The sequence below is a fragment of the Embiotoca jacksoni genome, unplaced genomic scaffold (genome assembly GCF_022577435.1).
Source record: "Embiotoca jacksoni isolate LCO1_2020_lvr unplaced genomic scaffold, fEmbJac1.0.p SCAF_49, whole genome shotgun sequence".
Classification (NCBI taxonomy): domain Eukaryota; kingdom Metazoa; phylum Chordata; class Actinopteri; family Embiotocidae; genus Embiotoca; species Embiotoca jacksoni.
This window is the reverse complement of record NW_027185402.1, coordinates 2,352,716-2,373,590: the sequence shown is the minus strand read 5'-3', so window position 1 is coordinate 2,373,590 and position 20,875 is coordinate 2,352,716. Positions and strand designations below refer to the sequence as shown.

General features: G+C 40.9%; 1 protein-coding gene across 1 annotated transcript in view; it reads right to left on the bottom strand.

Annotated features, from left to right (window-relative positions):
* Positions 1-18,643, bottom strand: part of LOC138210900 (phospholipid-transporting ATPase ABCA1) — a 144,752-nt gene extending 126,109 nt beyond the window's left edge. Inside the window, exons 1-8 of the mRNA XM_069170271.1 lie at positions 18,578-18,643; positions 14,576-14,669; positions 14,204-14,345; positions 13,953-14,080; positions 11,829-11,956; positions 10,938-11,135; positions 6,784-6,870; positions 6,482-6,677 (exon numbers count right to left, since the gene is read on the bottom strand). Coding sequence (XP_069026372.1) covers positions 6,482-6,677; positions 6,784-6,870; positions 10,938-11,135; positions 11,829-11,956; positions 13,953-14,080; positions 14,204-14,345; positions 14,576-14,669; positions 18,578-18,643 — 1,039 coding nt within the window. The remainder of the gene's footprint in view (positions 1-6,481; positions 6,678-6,783; positions 6,871-10,937; positions 11,136-11,828; positions 11,957-13,952; positions 14,081-14,203; positions 14,346-14,575; positions 14,670-18,577) is intronic.
* Between the last annotated feature and the right edge of the window lie 2,232 nt (positions 18,644-20,875).

The window sequence follows — 20,875 nt, the reverse complement described above, 5'->3', positions numbered from 1 at the left end:
CTTTTCTGCCTGCTGGCCATCTTTCCCAGGTGCTCCTTGGAGGTCAGTGTGCAGAGAACTAATGGCCACCCCTTAGTCTGGGTCTGGCCAGCTGTTCCCTCCGCACACTGCACAGATGCCCCCTCCTGCGATCATAACACTTGAAAGACAGGGAATGTGTGCGACACACAGCTCAGCAGCTCTCTGTTCAATAGATGTCTTTTGGAAAAAGTGACTCCAAATTGGAGGATTTTCTGTATTTAAGAAATATACACTGTTCAGTATCAGTATGATGAAAAAGCTTGCAGTGGATTTTCCCACCGACATCGCTGGCATCTGCGGATAACAACAGAAACAACTGATAAAGCAACTGAGGGGGCAGAGGGGGCTGACCATATTACAGTCCAACTGACATCATCACATGAAGCAATGACACAAAATATTGTTGCGTTTTTTTTTTTTTTTTTTTTTTTTTTTATGTATCGTTAACTGTTTTTTGTTGTTGTTATTAAAAAGGATGCAAAAAAAATAAATCCTTGGTTAAATATAAAATGCTCCTTTTCCTATCAGCCAGCTGGAGGGGCGTGTCAGTGTCTGATTGACAGCTGCTGGCAGGCTGCCACAGTGCCGGTGTTACACTGCAGGGAACACAAAGACAAACGAAACAAACTTCCACTGTAGCTACAAGTCGTGGGCACACAAGGTATTGTCATTGGCCCCGATCCCAAGTGGCATTAGCGTGTTATTTCACATGATGTTTAATGTGCTGCAGCAGCGCAGCTAATTAGCTTTCGAGCTTACAAAGGGGACATTAGCGGTGCACTTTTCCCAGCTGAATGTTTGGTCAACAGCAGGACAGGGCGGGTGTTCAAGTTGAGAGAGTGGATTAGCAGGAAAGCTAATGTGGGGCTTTCGCTCCTGTTTTGTGTAGCAGGCGGCTCAACGTGACCATCTGCTTTGCCTATGATGCAACTGCTTTACGTTTCAATTTGATTAATCAAAATCAGGGGGTTCATCTATGTAGAATTTAATGCACAAGTCGAGGAGCATCATCATGAAACAAAACAAACTAACAAAACAAACACAAAACGTTTTAAAAGTTAGTAAAGTTAAATAATTAATTCCTCCCTTTTTTTCCCTTTTCTTTTTGACAGTGAGCAGTGAGCGCAGCATTTAACCCAAAGTTGTTTCAACTCTCGGTGACTGGGGGGGGGGGGGGGGGGGGGTGGAGGCCGAGGTTCATTGCCCAGCGCAGAATAAACGCTCAGCGCTCCCGTTTGGAAAAACAAAACCACAGCACTACCATTAAAAATTATTTTTAGAAAACACACTCTGCTCATGGAAAAAAACGCTGTGACGGATACGGGTCTTCGGCAGGTGCACGGATGGCAGTGTGTCGGCCAGTTTCGGCCAATGTTGACCGGTTAAAATTAACGAATCTAACATCCAGCAGGATGGAGCGACCGCAAACGCACGTAGCCGGGCTACACTTTCACTACTCCGAGATCCTAAAACCGCGTCATTTTAAAGGGGTCACAAGCCTAAGAGGTTGAGAAACTGCAGCGTCCACAATGTGGTGAACTAATACAGCCGTCAGTCACTGCAACCCGCCACATCAGCCATCAAGCAGAATGTCCTGGCCGCTCTCAGTGCTACGAGGACTCAGCACAATATATCTGCATCCCTATACCCAGCACTAATCTATTTAACATTTGCTGACGTATTCTCGCCCTCTGCAATATTAATGTCTGCGACATGTAGACGTTTTCATTTGAATGCCTCCGCATCTCAGGACACTTCTTCCACATATACAATATGGATCCTTATTTCACAAATGTGCTCTGATTATGAAAGTGATTATGAGACGAGAGAGCTCCACTCGACAATAAAGCATGAATATACAGCAGATGGCAGTGACGAATGCACGGCGCTCTAATATCGGGCGTCTCGGTATCTTGGGAAAGACATATCACTTTTTGATATTTTGTGTGCTAAAGGGAGCGTTAAATTACAGAGGTTACACAAAACAGCAGTCTGAAAGAGGAACAAGAAAATCTGTTCTTTGCACCAGGTTTAGCCACAGTCAAATAATTGCTTGGAGCCTCAAGTCAGCCCCTCAACTTACCTGGCAAATTTAATCAATTTGAGTTGTACCCTGGAGATGGGCTCAATTCAGCACTGCAGCGAGACAGCGCTGCCGACGCGCCGCAAATGCTGCTGCTCCACCCACACACACATTTTCTTTGTGTGTGCACACGCACACACAAAGAAAATCATATTACCGAGTTACTCAGATTCCAGGCATTTCACGCAGTGCACAATCAGAGGCAGACAAGCACGTGCACACAGACATATTATGTACACCAAATATGACACGCCCGTCTACGCGAACTGTCCGAGGCTTCAATTAAGCAGCTCGTATTTCTTGCAAGCGGTACAAATCAAGCGCTGTGTTGCAGCTTTTCAACAAAAAGTCAAATGAACTTCAATCAATGGGATTGAAGTCATTCTCATAAAAGACAAAAGAGAGGCCTTAGTAGTAGAAGTTGAGCCACTGTCACGATAGACACACATTATCCCTTCACCGGCTTCCTGTTATATTAAAAGGGATGTGCTTCAAACTAGAAATAAAGGATCAATTACTACTTATTCAAAGAGACACCAAATTCTCCACCTTTATAAGAGCCACAAAGTATATTTGCAAAATACGCTTTAAGAAACGTGTCGACAGAATGTTTAACTATAAGTATACGATTGCGGAGTTATTTAATCTGTTATTATTGCAAATCTGCCGGGCACATTTTGAAAATGGAAACAACTTTGAATTACTGTTCACTGTCATGGAAGAAGAGTTCCCAGCCCAACTCTTCTGTATAATGACTCAGAGGTTGCTGTCAACAATTAATTGAGAAGGGAACATTACTGAGGCGTTAATAAATCCTCAGCATTGGCCTTTATTATTGCTATTTTTCCATTCCTTTGAGTGTACTTTTACACCTACATAGGACGTGTAATTGGCCATTATGCAGACGCATTGCATAACCCAGATCCTTTAAACTGTACATAGACCAACACAATGAAATGCCACGGCGAATCCAAAACAGCCATTAGCATGCTAACAGAGATGTTACTGCTTATTATGTAGGGGAGGTACAATGTTTTTGCTAATTTGTGCTGGCACTAGCATGCAATTCCACTTTACAAAGTAGCATTATTCCCAGGGAGGAGAGGCTCCTTATTAAAATCGAATTTGCCGCAGTTTTCTCCAAAGAAAAAGCATTTAATGAAACAGGACTGGATGGTCTCTAATGAGAATGAGGCAGCAAGAAGAGAAGAAGATCGAGTTATCGAGGATTTGATGGAACAAACACATGACGTGGTTTTCAAAGCTGTCCGCCCTCCACTGTCTCCACCACCACATATATTAACATATATACAAAGTGACAGTATTCTCTTTTCATAGCATCACGGAGATAGGTTTCGAAATAAAAACGTTTTTTTCATTTCCTAAATACTTATTATGTTTTTCTAAGTAATAACGCAACACAGTATATTGTAGTAACACGCATCATCGTAATTTAATTTAGGGGATTTATTTAAATTATACTGAGGCCACTTTAAAAAAATGGGGGAGTAGAAAAACTCATCTAACTTTATTTTTAACATTAAATAAGCCTTTTTTTTTTTTTTATTACAATATTCTTGAAATACTGGAATTAGACGAGAAAACAAACACATCCCCGTGTGGTAAAAGTTACCCTCTGTTAAATGAATACAAATAGAAATGTCCTGCACTTAAACAGCTGCAAATGATACAAAGTTTATGAATCTCAGAAGATCCGGCCATACATCAAGATCGGACACATGATCTTGTTTTAAACATTCAGATGTGTGATGACTCATAATGCCATTTCCCCCACTGTGAGCAGTCTGAGACCTGCACGGAAAAAATGTAAAAGGATATAATACTCTCAATTGTAATCTACCGACTAACCTGAAACTGCTTCCACAAGTTTAAGAAAACTCCAAATGATGTACTGCCATTACTTTCCATACTTACTGAAAAAGTAATAGAGAGTCAATTTTGGCACAAACTCGAACTACATGGTAGCTTCGGAAGGAAAGGAGAGCCGAAGAGCACTATGATAACAAAGCCTTGATCATAGAGTGTACACAGACAGATACAGACTTGTGTGCAGACATCAGACGTGCACACGACAAAGTGTGATGGCAACTTCCCGGCAGCAAAATGAGGAGCTCGATGAAAAAGTCAGAGAAAGAAAACCGTGCGATCGCTAAATGAGAACAGGAGCCAGTAAAGGGAACACAGCACACACTTAGAGCACCGTGTCCTTTTCTAATTCTGTTGCTGCACCTGTAAGTGTGCGCAGCATGCGTGGCCACAAATTCTGGGCTGCAAGCGGACATCGCCCAAGTCTGTAAACTGCATGAACTTGTACAGATCTCCAAATTGACATCGCTTCGACTCTCTCAACACGCCGACATGAAAATTGGCCTTGAATGATCTATTAACGCGGTAGTTTGGAGATGTTTTCACACTTCAGGCTTTAATGCGACAGACATTGGGCCAGACTGGGTCACATTTACTGCATTCCTTAATGATAAGGAGTCGTTTCTGTCCTGCTTTCTTTTGTTTTTGTGAATTAAAGTATGACCTGGAGTCACTTTTTCTCATTTGCTGTGTTACACTGACACTCGTGTACTGCAGTCATATAATACAACAAACCTGACTGTTAACATGAGTTTACATTACAATCAAAAGGCCAACAAATAACGTGGGTCACATAAATTGCAAACACCTTTGATGCATATACAGCGTGCCTGCTTTGATGAAAAGTCCTCAACGATTGAAATTTGCACATCAAAAAAAATGTTTAATACCAGGAGAGCAGAGTATGTATCAAATTAGATCAAAGGTTCACCCACAGATGCTTGTAGAATCTAATTTTCCTATTTTATCAATTAAATCATCATCATAACCCCGATTCACCCGCTTCAACACACCGAAGGTGGACGGTGAATTCCACTTTTTTTTAAGCAGCGTGGACTCTCCTATGTGACGACTTGGAATAAATCTTTCATAAGTAGCAGCGCACTGCTGCAAAGCACACAGCTCTGGCTGCGGAGGCAACTCTGTGCCATCTTACCATGTTCATACACTGCACATTATTAGGATTATGGCAGACGATGACATCCTGGATTCACTAGACACAGCGACGTACACAGCCCCAGGAAGTCTGAAATTTCTCTCTGAGCTCAGCATCACTGAGCTTTTGTTCCATTTATTCTTTGTTAACAAAATCTGTTCAAAGTCCATGATGTTTATCAAGTAATCAAATAAATACACAACTATTACTTTACACATATGTTGGGCAGTAAAGGAAGAACTGGTTCACTTAATTGTGTGAAAACTCCTCTATTACTGGGGACGGACACTTTCATTTTCAGCACGTTGTATCTCACAGCAGCTGGAACTGGTCCGTTCTTCAGTGGAGCATTGCTTTCTCATTTTAACCACTTCAAGTCAAACAGAGCCAGCTTCAGCGAAATCCAAACAGTACTACAGAATATGAGTACAAATGCTGACAGCATGGCTGCCACGGTTGTATTCCCTTTCTAAATAGCCCAAACAGCCAGGTTTAGGACTCCAAAAAGTGCTAGTAACACCATCTGTCCTCTGAGGGAAGTTTGGAGAACCATTTGTTCATTTTTAAGATGTTATAAATGTATAATGAGCTTTCACTTGGGATAAAGTTGGACTGGACGTTCCTCTCCATTAAGATAGCATCATTATGTCAGAGCGGGAACTAGACAGCTTTTAAATGGAATGAAAAGAGCTGGTTTGATTTTCTCTGTCTGATGCCAGCCCCTGAAACAGTCTACAATACTGTATAATCAAACCCAGTTTCCAACTCTGGTGGAAGGTGCCAAATGTGCCACAGGTGCTTGTTCCTGGATGTGCACAAGTGGTCACATTCTGTGCACGCTGCACAGCTGACTGCGCTGTACGTCATGCACTACTAATTCAGATGTTTTTTTTTCTCACCTGCACAGAAATGTTAATCACAGGAAACACCGGGGTTTGCATTTAGTCTGTCTTTAAGATATAAAAGTACGTTTACTGTTCATTAACACAGCTCTCACCTAAAAAAAAAAAAAAAAAATTGAATTAAAACTGAGATTTGATAAGTCATCATCCTCTGTCGCACGTGCTGACCAAGCTTAATTTCCAGCCATTCCTCATTTTCCAAATGTGACACAGTTATGGAAGTAAAGCATGCCTGTGCCAGCAAAATTCCCACAAATCAGCTGCTGCGTCCTATAATGTTACGCATTGTGCACCACTGGTTTCTGAATTTTCTCCACTTCCTGGACAGCATGACTACATATAGTGCTGTCAGGCTAAAATGTAGATAACAGATTAAGACATGACTCCTGTGTGACAGCTTTGCTTTAGAAAGGAGCTTGCTGCAGCACTTACCGGAACTGTTGCCCATAATGGAAATTGACTTGTTGTTAGCCATCTGCATGGGTGAGGGTAAACTGAGGGTCATATTGGTGGAATTGAAGTCGGGCTGCTTTCCACAGAGCAGCCTATTGATACTGCCAATCATGTCTTCCTGGAAATCCAGCGAACTGGCAGCCTTAAAGATCATTGAGTTCCTCAACCTGGTCACCTTGGATACCAGAGACGGAAAGACAGGAGTTAAAAAAAAAAAAAAAACATTATATGAAGGTATAAATCTGGATTCCTCTCAAGTGTGTGATAATAACAACACTAACCTCTGTAATCACTGGCAATGCATCTTGGGTGGTTTTATTTATCAGTGTCGCTGTGTCTGCTGCGTTCATGTTCAAAGCTGAAGGTACCTACAGAAGAGTCCAAACAGAACAATGCAGAAACAATTAACAAGAAAATAATCAAATGTATGAAATATGATAACAAGAATGCAAAAATAAAAATGCTATTCATTTAATTGTTTTAAAAGTCATCTCAAACTATATGCTGGGAAAAAAACATATGTAGGAGTTATACAGGCATTTGTTACATTGTCAACACCGGAGATAAAAAAAAAAATACAAGAGTATATGAACCTTTCAGCTCAAATTAATATGTAACGGGAACACACAGTCAATTGTGCATCTTGACCTGTAAATTGCATCTTACCCTCATCATCCTCGGCACCGGTAAATAAAAGTTGCATTAAAATGACAAGTGTTACAGTGACATTCAGAAGGTACACAGTATGAGTCCAATTAGGCCAACTAAATGGCGTGCCCTTTCAACCACTGTCATTTTCATGCATCAAGTGTCAAGTATAGCCTGTGCACAGGGCGCCCGTGTGGACTTCCAGCATATACAATTACAACGCTTTGAAATGTGTGCAGGACAAAAGTGCAGAAAGACCAGAAGTGTGAAAATCAGAAAGTTGAGAGAGGTTTAAAGAAGAGTCCAGCTGAAAATAACTGCATTCAAATTTTTGAATAAAACTATATTCACAAATAGAAGCACTTTTCAAGCATACAGTAGTTTCAAAAGTAGGATGGCTTCTCATTGGGTCTTAGGGATGGAGTCAGAAGGCGCCAGAGACTTGTTATCGTTCACATAACAGAAGCTTATTCAGCTGGTTTGGGTGGAGCTCAGCTACGTGAATAAATGTTACTAAACATGAGTAGGTCTCGGACACTTTCATTTTGTCGAAGGAGATCTCAGGTTGGAGGGAGATAAAGGAACATAATACAGAACAGATTTCTCAAGCTCATCTGTTGAACTCAGGTTTCTGTTGCTGAAAACTCCAACGATTAGATGCGTTTCCTTCGGAAGATCATTAAAGAAATAATTTGACAACTGTGACATACTCGGGCATATTTTGACTGATACAAAGATTTGATGGACAAATGAACAACAAAGGAGCCAAATGACCCCAGCTGAGCTGCACATACTGTACATTCAATGGCTTTCTCTTTACTGTCTGCCTTTCGCGTTGTGTTCTGAAATGATTTTGAAAAAAAAAAAAAAACGACATCTGAATCACCTTCTGCCACTCACTCCCTCTGTGATAAACACAGCCTTCCTCCCTTGTCCTTTTCTTTATGTTGTTGCTGTTGTTGTTATCACAATCATTCAGTGACGTCGAGCCTTAAGTGTGAAGGCTTGATGTTCTTTTCCATCCATCTGCTTGAGGCGCTCAAGAGCTTTCCCACCATATCTTGTCTGGGTTTTCCTTTTTTTTCCTCTCCCTGTGTCTGAAAATGCCTGTGGGCTTAAATTGTTCAAATGCTCTCTCCAACGAACTTCCTGCCTTATCACTTATTTATTGGATTTGCTGTCCCATATATTTTTGCTCAAAGATAAAGTCAAAGAAAAGTGCAGGCTTTCATCATCCCAAAGGGAACTGGGAGATTTAAAAGAATTCAAGAAAACATTGGTTCTAATAAATAATTCCCACCTGATTGCACACGTTCTAGTAAAATCACTGGAGGACACAGAGGTGCACGTGACAATTTCGAGAGCTTAAGACTCTGTGGGACAGAAAATGATCCCTGACTCAAAATATAAATACATCAAGATAATGTTGCAGTAATAACACAACATAAGTGCTGAAGTCTTGCTGGTAGTTTTGGCCTTGAAGGGTTCATTAACAAGATTGAACTTTTCTTCATTTCTCTAAGTCGAAGAACCCATCAAGCAGAACATTTAACTTTTAAATTGGTTACCCAATTGGCTGGCACAGAATATCATTGTCTTTATATTCAATTTCCAGCAAGCCATGCGAGAATTATAGTTCGAGGAGACGGTGTATAAACTGTATTGAGATGTGTTTAAGAGTATCCATGTTGAAAATTACCTTCTGTGGCCATTTTTACTTTTTCTTTGTTATATTAAGGTGTGCACGGATCAACACACAGAAAATTACAAAAAAAAATAAGCCTCAATAAGACATCTTGGCATACAAAATAAAATTTAAAAAAAGTACCGAGACAACCCATGGCATTTTGTTTTTGCTTTGCAGTAAAATTCACAGTATCACACCCAATAATTTATGACCATGACCATCAATTTCAGCAGCATGAGGTGGACAGGGCAGCCTTGTGGCTCAAAATGTTTCACTCAGCACAAGAATTACAATTTTATCAACAACCCTTCAACAGGCTCTGCTGTGGACTTGAGAAGCCAGTCATGAATAACAGGGTGAAGGTGTACAAGGTTTGGCAAAACAGTGTGTGCAGTATTCCTCCATCACAGATTCATCTGGAAAATGTGTGGTGAGAGTTTGGAGCCACGGCTGTGATTTTTTTTTTTCTGAAACTGCAACAAACTGATTAACAAGTATTTTGGCAAGAAATCTGGATCGATAACTTGTGTAATTACAGAAATGAAAGGTTGTTTTGGTGTCTATTCTTTTTTTTGCATTAAAAGCATCGTCTACACTGATGCTCTCCACAGTGAGTGAATTTTTGGTTCAGTATTTTAATTAAATTGTTGAGATATCTGTGTGGGTGAACATTTAAAACAATCTGTCACTTCGCGGCAGGTCTGAGAGCCAAACAGGTATTTAACCAGCTGTAGGTAAGAAACTGTTACCAGCACGTCCTTTTCTCAATAACTCGGTATGTTATCCTATTTGTATTTTATCCTTTTTTTCCCCAAAGATTCAAATCACTTGGTAAAGCAGAGTCCTGAGGTTACAGGACAATTTGTAATTATTTGCCATTACTACATCTAGACCCACTAATGAAAGACAACTAACACGAGCAACACCAACCAAGAGCACTGAGCTGCAGGAGCATCTAATGATTCAGAAACTAGTGTGTAACATGACTAAGCATATTCGTTCAGGTGCCAGGTGTTAGGAAGATAACGAAAGACAGAAACGTATCCAGACAGCTTAAATCGTTAGCAGTAGATATTCAATGCTACGCCTGTTGAAAAGCACATAAACAAACATGCCATGAATTGATGTTTTAGGACTGCAGTGATGAAATATTTTCTAGCTAGACCAGGGGTCTCCTGCCCGTAGCTCGTGAAGTACCGGTAGCCCGTGAGCCACTTCTCAGGAGATCGAGGAAGGTTCGAACAATAAGTACAGCATACACATTTGATAACCCAAAGTCTCTTGGTAAATCTGTTTACATTTCTATCCAATCATATTCACAGACACCCGACCCGCTTTGTGACACAAAGCAATTCAGCTTTCAGCCAATAAGCTGTCAATATTTCCTTGCTGCTGCCAACCTGTTGTGATACACAATGTCTGCAAAGAGTATCAATTTGTCATCGTTCACATAATAGAAGCTTATTCGGCTGGTTTTGGGTGGAGCTCAGCTATGTGAATAAATGTTACGAAACATGAGAAGGTCTCGGACACTTTCATTTTGTCAAAGTAGATCTCAGAGGAAAAAAAAGGTTGGATATCATATCATGGACACTGACACTGCATCACCAAGCAACACCATCTCAAAAGTTATTTTTGGGAACTGCCCACCGAGGTGCTTGAATCTTATACTTCACAAAAAAAAAAAGTTATTCTCATAGTACCAACAAAAATCACAGACTCAGATTAAACATCATGTTATTTTCCTTTTGTAAAGGGAGATGAAGTTTGATTATAAAATCACCCGCAGTGGTTGAGACGGTATAGAAGCTTCCATTTACATTTTTAATACCACCTTCATTAGTCCGGACAGAATGATTTGCAAGAATGCGAGATGCGGACGACCTTGCGGAGCAGGAATTAAGGCTTTTTAAATGCAGACATAATGAGCAGTATTATTGCTGCCGTGTCCCCATCAGACAAATCCATGTAAACACAGCTCCCAAAAGCATTATCCCTCCCGCATTTGTCAGACTCATACTCATCATGTCTCAGATACTTTCCAAACTGAAATTAGACATGTTGTGAGATCTATTCGGGGGGACAGCGAGGAGAGCTCACCTCAGAAAGTGCTTTTCTCGCGTCCAGGTTTTGCAGGAGTACTCGCTGGGTGTTAATCAGCTGCTGTGGAGTGAGGGAGCAGCTGACATTTTGAAATGCCTCCTTTTCAGCTTGGCTGCTAAATTGGACATGCTCATCCAGATCTGTCCCCTCACACAGGATGCTCCGCAGGTTGCCGGGCCTCGGGATGCCCATCATCTGCAAAACAAATGCCAACTATAACAGGAGTTGACAAACCGGGCAACTTTGGACCCGACCCATTTTACATTTAATCACGTATTTGTTCGGGTTGTTGTGCATCTAATCAGTAGATTTACAGCATTGGTTTCTTTAAATCGCCAGATATTTACATAAAGGCTGACGCACTGAGCACAAACAGCATAGTGTCAAAAATGTGACAGACATTAACACCCACACACAGATGCATATACACAAATAATTTGTGTCATATCCCGGCAGTGTACGGTGATTTAGAGAGCAGGGGAGGATACATGGGGAGAACCAGGGGCCACAGTTCAACCTACTGCAGCCATCAGAGAGCCTCATATACAGGTGGAATCCTTAAGTCAGTTTATTTAAGCATCCTTGTTATTGAAATCTGATAATTCCCCGGTACATACAGCACCATCACTTGGGGAACATTTAGAGGCAAGACACTCATTACTCGTTTTGCAATCCATTTTATTCCGAATAACCGACTATAGGTGGCTTCAAAGGACTTTTTTTGTCAAGTAAATACTAGACACTGCTTAGATTATGCCTTATATACACGAGGCAGTTCTTGGCCAGGACGTTTCATTCTGAAAATGTTCAAGCGCTCTTGGCACATTACATTTTGGAAACATTTAAATGACTTTATTTACACCTAAGAAGTAGTGGAATGACACTCACTGGATTGAGCTGAATCCCAGCATTCATGAGGCTCTCGACGGTCGCAGATGTCAAGGACAAATCCTCCACCAGGTGTTTGGAGAAGGTCTCGTCGTCTCTTAGAATACTCTTCAGGATGACGGGTTGAGCTTGACCGTAAAGATGGAGAATAATTACAGTTCAATATCAGTATTTAAAGGTGTGGTGTACTTGATGTTGACATGTGTGGAGCGATGCGGAGTACATAAAGGGATATTGATCTGCTTGTTTTCAACCTTGTCTTCATACTTTTTGGCCGTGAATCCTCCTCACTCACCATCTGCACTGCAGATACTCGACAGCCAACAAGCCTGCCTGCCGCTGCCTGCATCCTTTTTTCCCATCTCCTCCTGCATTTGCTTTCCTGTACACACATCTGAATGCATGCAGAAATCTGTGTGATACACGACGATGCCAAACATGGAGGGGAGCCAGGAGCACATGTGATAGGACGGCAGCCCTTCCACTATGGAAGGTCGCTTTAAACAAAAGCCCTGAAAGACTCATTCTGTTGTTGAAAGCACAAGGTTAAAGCTTATGTCTCTGTCTTCAAAATCACTGGAGTGCAGCTGCTGACGAAAATGTTGCAATCACTGATAGAAATGAAGGCCACGTCGGTGAAAAGAGGAAATAAAAAGAAATCCCTATATGTTTCAAGTGTGGAGATTATAGAAGAAATGGGGCTTCAAGAACGCAGATTCTGATTCGGTGTTGTTTTACACGCTACGTTGTGTGGCGTAACAGTCGGATGAATTTGAATTTAAATGATTGCAATTAAATCCTTCGCTGGGTTTGAACACTTCAGCGTGAGAAGAGACAATTTGTTGCTAAACTTGTAGCAGAGTGTTAACCAGGCATTTTTCTCCTGATTGGCTGCCAGCAAATACTAAAATGAGCCAGTTTCGACAATTCATTGCTACCCCCCCACCCCCTCGGAAACGATGACTCAGCATCGCAGGGAACCCGCCAGTGTATTCACACATGCTATATATCTATTCAACATGTGTTTCCTCTTCTTTGTGTGCTGTTAAGATGATGAAGGGCTTGTGTAATATAATTAAATTATCATTTTTGCAATTGTAATATGAGCAAGTCAGTCAATTATCTGAATTGGAAGGGGAGGAAGTGACTTATGCTGGGCTATTCAAAGTTCAATTCAGATAAATGTTTGATGGAAATAACTGGAATTAACGACATTGTTTGATGACACGACTCTCACCTTAGACAACGCCCAAACTGAACGCATTATTATGTACCACATGACATCGGTGGGATTGTCGGGGTTAGATTACGGGGTAGAAGAACATGTTCTATGTTCTTCCTCAACACGGTTTCCTTTATGATTGAAGTGACCACCTGAGTCGTTTTAATCAACCCAAGATAAAGCCGTAAAAAAAAAAAAAAAAAGAACACAACAATCACCTTTGCCATCACAGTCTTTTGATAGTACTCCATTCCCTATTCTTGTTAATGACCTTCCGTGCTCTCGCCTCAGACAGCGAGTCCCATTAATTATGCTCAGGCTTAGATTTTGATGGATTTAATCTTGTATATTAAAAGCCGGCGACCCCAAAATGCAAATATCCCACGGGCCGCTTGTTGAACAGCAGCAACCCCCCCCTCCTTCTTTGCCTATTTGCAAATTAGATGGCGTATGAAAATCTGAATATCATCAGGCTAAATGAGCCTAATGCAAAGCAGCAACTTATCAAGACAAACGATCTGTCAGTCTGCATGGAAAATTGCATCATAAATAATCACACGCCATTGTTTTTGAGGGATAAAGGGGAATAACAAATCCTCCGACTTGTCATCCACATGAAGGGGATACTTTCCTTGATGGAGAGTACTTAACAAAGACATAGCAGAGTGATTGTTGCTGAGGCCGACTATTTACTATATCAATTATTTTTTGAAACATTACTCGGTAGCAATTAAACTTTTATACCAAGAAAGAAGAAGTAACCTTTTGATCTTGTCTCTCTTCACCACACACAATTTCTAAGTCAGTTTTTAATAACTGGGTAACTTATGAGATCCTTTTATAACTAGTGTTGTTATTTTACAGTCAGTGCATTAAGATTTTGATCATAAAATCATCATTACCATTTCCAGGGTTGGACTGTGACATTATTGAGGCCCACTGGTCGACATCATCTGCTAGCATCTTGGCCTTGCTGAGAAGAGATTTGTTCACCAGGACAGTTTGAAGCTCAATCAGCATCCCCGCAATTCTGGTTTTAAGACAAAAAAAATAAAAATAAAAAGCTCATCCATCATCTGTAAATGTTCTAAAATCATAACCAAAACATTGTGTTTGTGTTAGAACACAGAATGGGCACCATCTCAGTCCTTACATGGAGTTGTTGAAGTTATTGGCTTGTCCTGGAGTCTCCCCCGGCGTTGGATGGTTCAAACAGGGGTTGTCCAGGTTACAGATCATACCTTGAAGCCAGGGCAGCACGCCCGCCGATGGCATCGCTTTATTTGGGTAGTGACCTGAAGGAATAGCAATGAATACTTAGTCGCCTACCCAGCTTTATGGCTAACACAATAAACTGTTTGTTTTTGTGGATTTGTTTAATTATCATATTTCCCTCACCGTTGTGATACATGCATTCATGTTAAGGGGATAAATTGTTACAGAGACAGAAAACCTGAGCAGCTGTCGTGCAGGATTAAATGACTCATGAAACGCAGTTTAACATTTCAACTGGGCTTGTACTCACATTGGCCTTTGTAAATTGGCTGATTGGTCGATCGCACCCACACAAGGATGAAGAAGAGGAACAGGGGCCACACTAGCTCAACGACCAGCCGCACCTGCACAGAGGACAAAGACATGAATCATCATTAAGTCACAGCAAATCTCTACAAAGATATGAAGCTGTTGTGAAAGTGTGTAGAAGTTTATAAAAGACAAAGAGAAACTGAGCAGCAATTTGCGTGGCCACTTGATGAGAAAATTAATGTCACTGATATCGGTCAGTTAAACTTAAGACCAGCAGCCAGTTTGCTTTGATAGCAGGACTATAAACTGATGAATGCCAAGAAATGCCAGACAAGAAATTATTACTAAATTAAATAAGAATTAAATAAATGACATTGAGGCTAATTTGTGAATAAGTAAACTTTCAATGGACTTAATTACCTCTGGACAGAGTCTCCAATCTTTGTGTCAAGCCAAGATAACTTATTGTGGAGTTCTTTCATACAATTGTATATTCATAACCAACAGTAAAGCATATCAAGTTTAAAGTTTCAAAACTAATTTAAATGGCAATTCAAAGTGCTTAAAATGCTGTTGTATAATTTTTGTAAACACTGTTTGACAACACTTTTGTTTGAGTGGCAGCTGATTGGTTAATGATTGACCAACATTACCTCATGCCCTGTTCATGTTCATGTCACTGTATTTACATTGTAGATACTAATGCCAGAGATCATATGTTTTACTAGTATTTTAAGCACGAGACTCCTTCAATCCTCTCCTGGATGAAGAGTCTCAACCACTTTCTGCCTGCTGGCAGGTGAAGCTCCATGTTGACGTGCTGGGTTTGTAGTTCACCCCCGGGGAATGGGCGAAGAGAGGCACCAACAAAGCACAAACGGACGACCTTGAGGCGCTACTTCTTCACTGGGTGGTTTCTCATATTTTCCACATTTACCAAACACACCCACAGGCTTACTTGGGTAAGCTGTGTGTCGCTGTGGAAAAACCAGAGTTTCTCGACGCAGCGGGTCAAGGTAACATGCCCTGTTCCATAAAAGCAATTCACCCCCACTGTGAAATATTTACAGCAGATTTATATATAGCACTTTATGCCGTGTATACATTTATATACTTCGAATGAGATATTACGGTGCTGCCGCTCATTCTTCCTCGACTCCTCAGCCATTGAGGCTTTTTACGGGTCCCTTGCCACACCATCACTCACCGACCCCACCCGCAGCCCCGCGCTCACCCACTGAGCCCTCTGCGCTAACCTCAGCTGACCTGGTCTGCCTGCACACTCATCTCTCCCCAACATCTCTGCTGGAGTGACCTGCTCAGAGGAATCAGCCGATCCCTCACTCCCGCAACGTGTTCAGGCGTCGTATCTGATGACGCGCGTTAGCACAAATAATACGAGGAGACGTGGTTATTGTCCTCGTAATTAAACTTGAGGGTTGGCAGAGGTGGAGAAAATGCAATAATATCGTACACTGTATATTGCATGTTATACCACGCCATGGAAATCTTACAAATGAAAGTGCGGGCTGAGCACACTTATCTTTAACTCGGTTGGTATTCAGGCGTATAGGGCAAACAGTGAGTCTTCAGTTGTGGAATTTGTCAATGAATTTCTGATGAGGGAATTGCTGAAAAATCCCATTGCATATATTTCAAAGACACGAGATGGAATTTCGAATTCAGGCCTTTAATTCCATCTCGTGCGTGTAGTTGTGCGGAGAGGGTGAATTATCATAATGTATTCCAAAGAAAAAGGCACGGAGAGGGAACACAGCGATCATGGGGACTTTTCTCAATGTCTGGCTCCCCAGGCGTTGGCCATCGGACACCAGTCTTTGTGAACAGATAATCTCCTCCTATGAAATTATGTGAAATACTGGACCATAAAATCAGTTTCATGCCTGTTATAAAATCTTAAAATGCTTGGTGAGGCATTCATATAATTGGTCATTAACCTCCACAAGCCCTCCAGAAGCACCATTGTCCTTGCTAACTCCCACTGGTTTTGTCTAATAACAATATTTCATGTTGACATTGGCCAAATATTACACGTCCCGCGCACAAAACCACCGCTGTCCTCTTATATATTCTTTTGGAAAAGCAGTCGTATATTTCTCCCCTATACAAAAGGATACTACCCTATTCTTTTTGCCGGATGATAAAATTAACAAGGGGAATGATTCCCAGATACAAAGTTGTAAAAATTGCAAATGACTTTGCCTTGAGTTATTCCAAGAAACCATGAACTTTGATGAAAGCCAAATGTTCTTCTTCTTTTTTTTTTTTTCCTGAAGATTTCTTTTGTTCTACTCAAGGCAATAGGCACACCGCTGTGCTTGAACCCCTAACAAAACAAGTGGGTGGATGTGACTCCAATCATCACTGCAAGGCTATAAATCAAAGCACACACTGGAGCTCTCTGTAACAGCGCCAATTGTAGAAAAAAAGAAGTATCCTAAGGCTCCCGTCGCTGGATTCTTTGACAACCTATTCGGACCCTGAGAATGCTGTTGCAACACACGGGGAACTGTTATCTTCCTGCAGCATGTGAACTCTGGGCCAGTGTGGGTGACATCACGGGCATTTAGGTCCATCGTATATCACTAACTGGCAGACTCGTTTGTTTGACAAAGGGGCAATTGTTTCAGAGGTTTTCTACATCAGTAAAATTCCGCGCAGGGTTGAATTCATATCAAGGTGATACTAATTTATGTTTAAAAAAAAAACAAAAAACTTAAATCTAATTTTGGACGTATCTTTGCTTTGTGAATGAATATCAAAAGAGTTTCCCATTATCAAGAAATGAGATCCTACTATAAACTAGAAAAGGGTACATCTCCTGAAGATTCGTGGTTTCAGCTGAGCACTTCAAGCATTTGAAGCAGGTGGAATCAGTTGAAGTGCAACAGCTGCAGGCATTTGAATCCCTCAGTTGTCCTGTTGCGAGCACTTAAAGTAGTTGAACTAACATCTGAAGTGAAACACTGAAAGCAGTTGAGTTTGTCGGTGGTAGCGGGAAAGATAAAAGCAGTTGACATTTCAGATGAAGTTGAAGCATCACATATTATTTAAGTACATTGTATGTATATAGCTGAAGTTGCAGTTGGTATAAAATAATGAACTGCCGGTGAAATGTCAGATTTAGGATTTTAGCATCGGTATAAAATCATAAATCCAAACAGGAGAAAAGTAGAAGTGGAATATCTTTGCTAATTTTGCAAAATCAAAAAAAGATGGAATCTAAACAATACATTTTTGGTCAAATTTGTCGAATAAAGTGATTTATCAAACTTTTTATCTTAAATTTGATTATTTTTTCAAACAGAAGCGTTCAGTGCACAACGGTGTCAATGACAGTCGAAAGATTTGAAAACTGAACAATTACTTCTCTTTTCAGCTTCTGGCTGATAAAATATGTAATTCTGCTGCTTTTTTTAAAAAAAAAAAGAAAACACGCCTCTGAAACTCGCTGGCAGGATGTGGGGATCAGAGTTAAAAAGTCAAAATTAATTACATTGAATTGTCTGCTAACACTTTTAAAAACTGTAGTGACACTTTTTGGGTGACATTTCTCAGGTCAGGCTGTTGGTAAGAAAAGACAAAGAGAGTATTTGCCCTTCAAACAAAGCATTTAACATTCGTCACTCCCTATCCAACTCCCATTGGGCCAAAGACAGGCTTTGTTAGAAGTAAAATGCAGGCAATGTGACATAATGTGCACCAGAGATAGATCACCAAAAATTGAAGGTGACACTTTGAATTGGTCGGCATTAAGGTAAGATTGTTCTTGTTCTCTAGTGGGAGAGTTAAAGGTGGCTTACTTCTATGGGAGACAATTTTCGGAGTAAATCCCACCTATTACCTTTTCCCTCCCATGAATAACTTGGTTGCCCTTGATAACACAACCCTGGGACTACATCCTCATTTTCCCTCCATTGCTGACCAATTTTAACAGATATACGTTGATGTGTAAAGGGGGTGCTGAGCACAAGTGTACCTTTTGTCTCTTCCGGAGAGTGAAGTTCTTCCACAGGAGCAGAGTGAACTGCGTCAGGAGACCCATTACGGCTTATCCTGGCAATATCCTGCCAAAGCGTCGCTATGGCAACTGGCCCACTTAATAAACCCTGGAGGGAATAAAAGGCAGAGTTTGGTTTTAATACAGAAGAGCAATGCATCTTGGGGGAGTGCCACTAATCATTCACTTCCCCAGGCCTTAGGGCTTATGGTGCGGCACCTGTTCTAAGAATTATTATCACCTACACTCAGCAAATCTCAGGAAGTCTCAGCACATGGAGGTTAGGCAGTTTGGAACTATAGTTAAAGAGTCGTTATAAAAGAAAATGTGCTTGTTTTACTAAGTACTATAAACTATTAGATCAAAATCTAAATATCTTTCCTTTTTCTTTGAAAGGGGCAGTTGAAACCACAGTATAGTCTTTGTCTCATTGACTACAGTCCAACAAATTCCCTATATATGAATTTATAAGTCTCTTCAGTGACCAGCGAAAATACACGTCAACAACTACATGGACAAGTGCATCACTTTTTGTGTGGACCAAAAGACGGCTGTAAAAGGTTTATAACATGTTTTACAAGCTGCTCACCCCTGATCACACAGATAATAAACAAATAGGTCTGCCGTGCCATTTTTACGCTGCCGCATTGTAGCGGATTAGATTCATATTCGGGGCACCACTTTCTGTCGAGCAGAAAGAATTAAGATTTAATTTGAAGAGGCTGTACAGGCAGATATACAAGTGATCAGTCGACATAATCTGAACCGTGACTTCTGCATTCAGGGATTTCTTTCGATATCTTCCAGGAAACACACAAAAACTTGTGCTTGGTCTATGAGGATATTTACTGAACAATATTTACACCAAGAATAAACAAATATATATTGTAGTGTATGGATCATTGTTGTGGTTAACAGGACTTCAAAACTATAGCGGAGTGATGGTGGGAAGAATTACAGTTAAATTATTAAAACGGAGCTAGTTCCTGACGTAAATGAGAGATTTAAGTTATTTAGAATTGGATAAATCAGCTATCAGACATCAACTCAATGGATCAAAGTACTCAGATAGATTCTGCCTACTGGAGGGTGGTCCCGGTCATCTAGACGAGCCTCTTTCTTGCGGACCTCCGTGCAGATGTCAGGGGCCTGGAGTTTGGCGTCGTGCTGTGGGTGTTCACTCCTGCAGCTGGCGTCCCGTCCGGGCTTCTTCTGCTGGTACCGTTGGGTTTTGTTGAGGATCGACGACCAGGGTGCAGTGATGCAACAGCTGTCAGCTCTGGCAAAAAGGATCTTCAGAGCTTTGTCCGGGTTGAGAGATGACTGGATTTATCCTTACGAGATGATCAAAAATACTTCTTGTGAGAAAAAGAATAAAACAACGCCGTTGTCGGTTGCAGGCCATAATTAAACTCAATTAGTCGCAATTAATAGTATGCGTTCTTCACGACAAACAATCGTAAAGTGTGAGATGAACTCAGACAGAGAGGGACGAGCGATCAATATTAAGGTCGATCAGAAAAAGAGAAAAAGCCCACGGTTCAGTCTGAGGTTTCTTATTTATGAACGGCCAGGTTGGAGGTGGGGTCAACGGTCCGATGACCACTCGCTGAGCCTGCTCTGAGAAGAGGGAGAATGGTTCCTTTAAAGAAAAGGGCTAATTATTAATTTTGACACGGCTAAGAATAAAAGTTCATTATTCTTCCACGAAAGGTGAGTTCATGTTTGTTTACTCGACCTGGTGAGTTTTACGACGCGGAAGCTTTTCAGAGGTTATCTGTAGATCTGTGGTGTCTAGTGTCGTAAGTTCTTGTGACTTCAGAATGACCTGCAGCTCTATGTGCTGAAGAGGATGTCTTGCTACAACATCCAAGTATGACCTTTATTAAAAACGCCACCACTGACTGTCTTTCCAGTGACTTCAGTTCATTTACTGGCGTGCCGTGAGGTCCCATTCAGTGGCACAGGAATGTCGTTCGGTCTGAATATGGTAATTTAATGAACTCGGACAAAAGCCGCATATTCGGCTGTATAACGAGTGCATTTTAAAGGATTTGTTAAACCGCCATTGAGAGTATGTCCAATATTGTTACACAGATAATAAAAATAACTGCACGTTCACACTTTGACACATTGCCTATAGTATATAAACATTTGTAATATATTAAAAGATACAATTGAGAACAATAGAGGACTGAACAGAATTTGTTTTTTATCCAACAGTATATTGCAACTACGCAATTATACACTTTGCTTATATTTACAAAACAATAGATG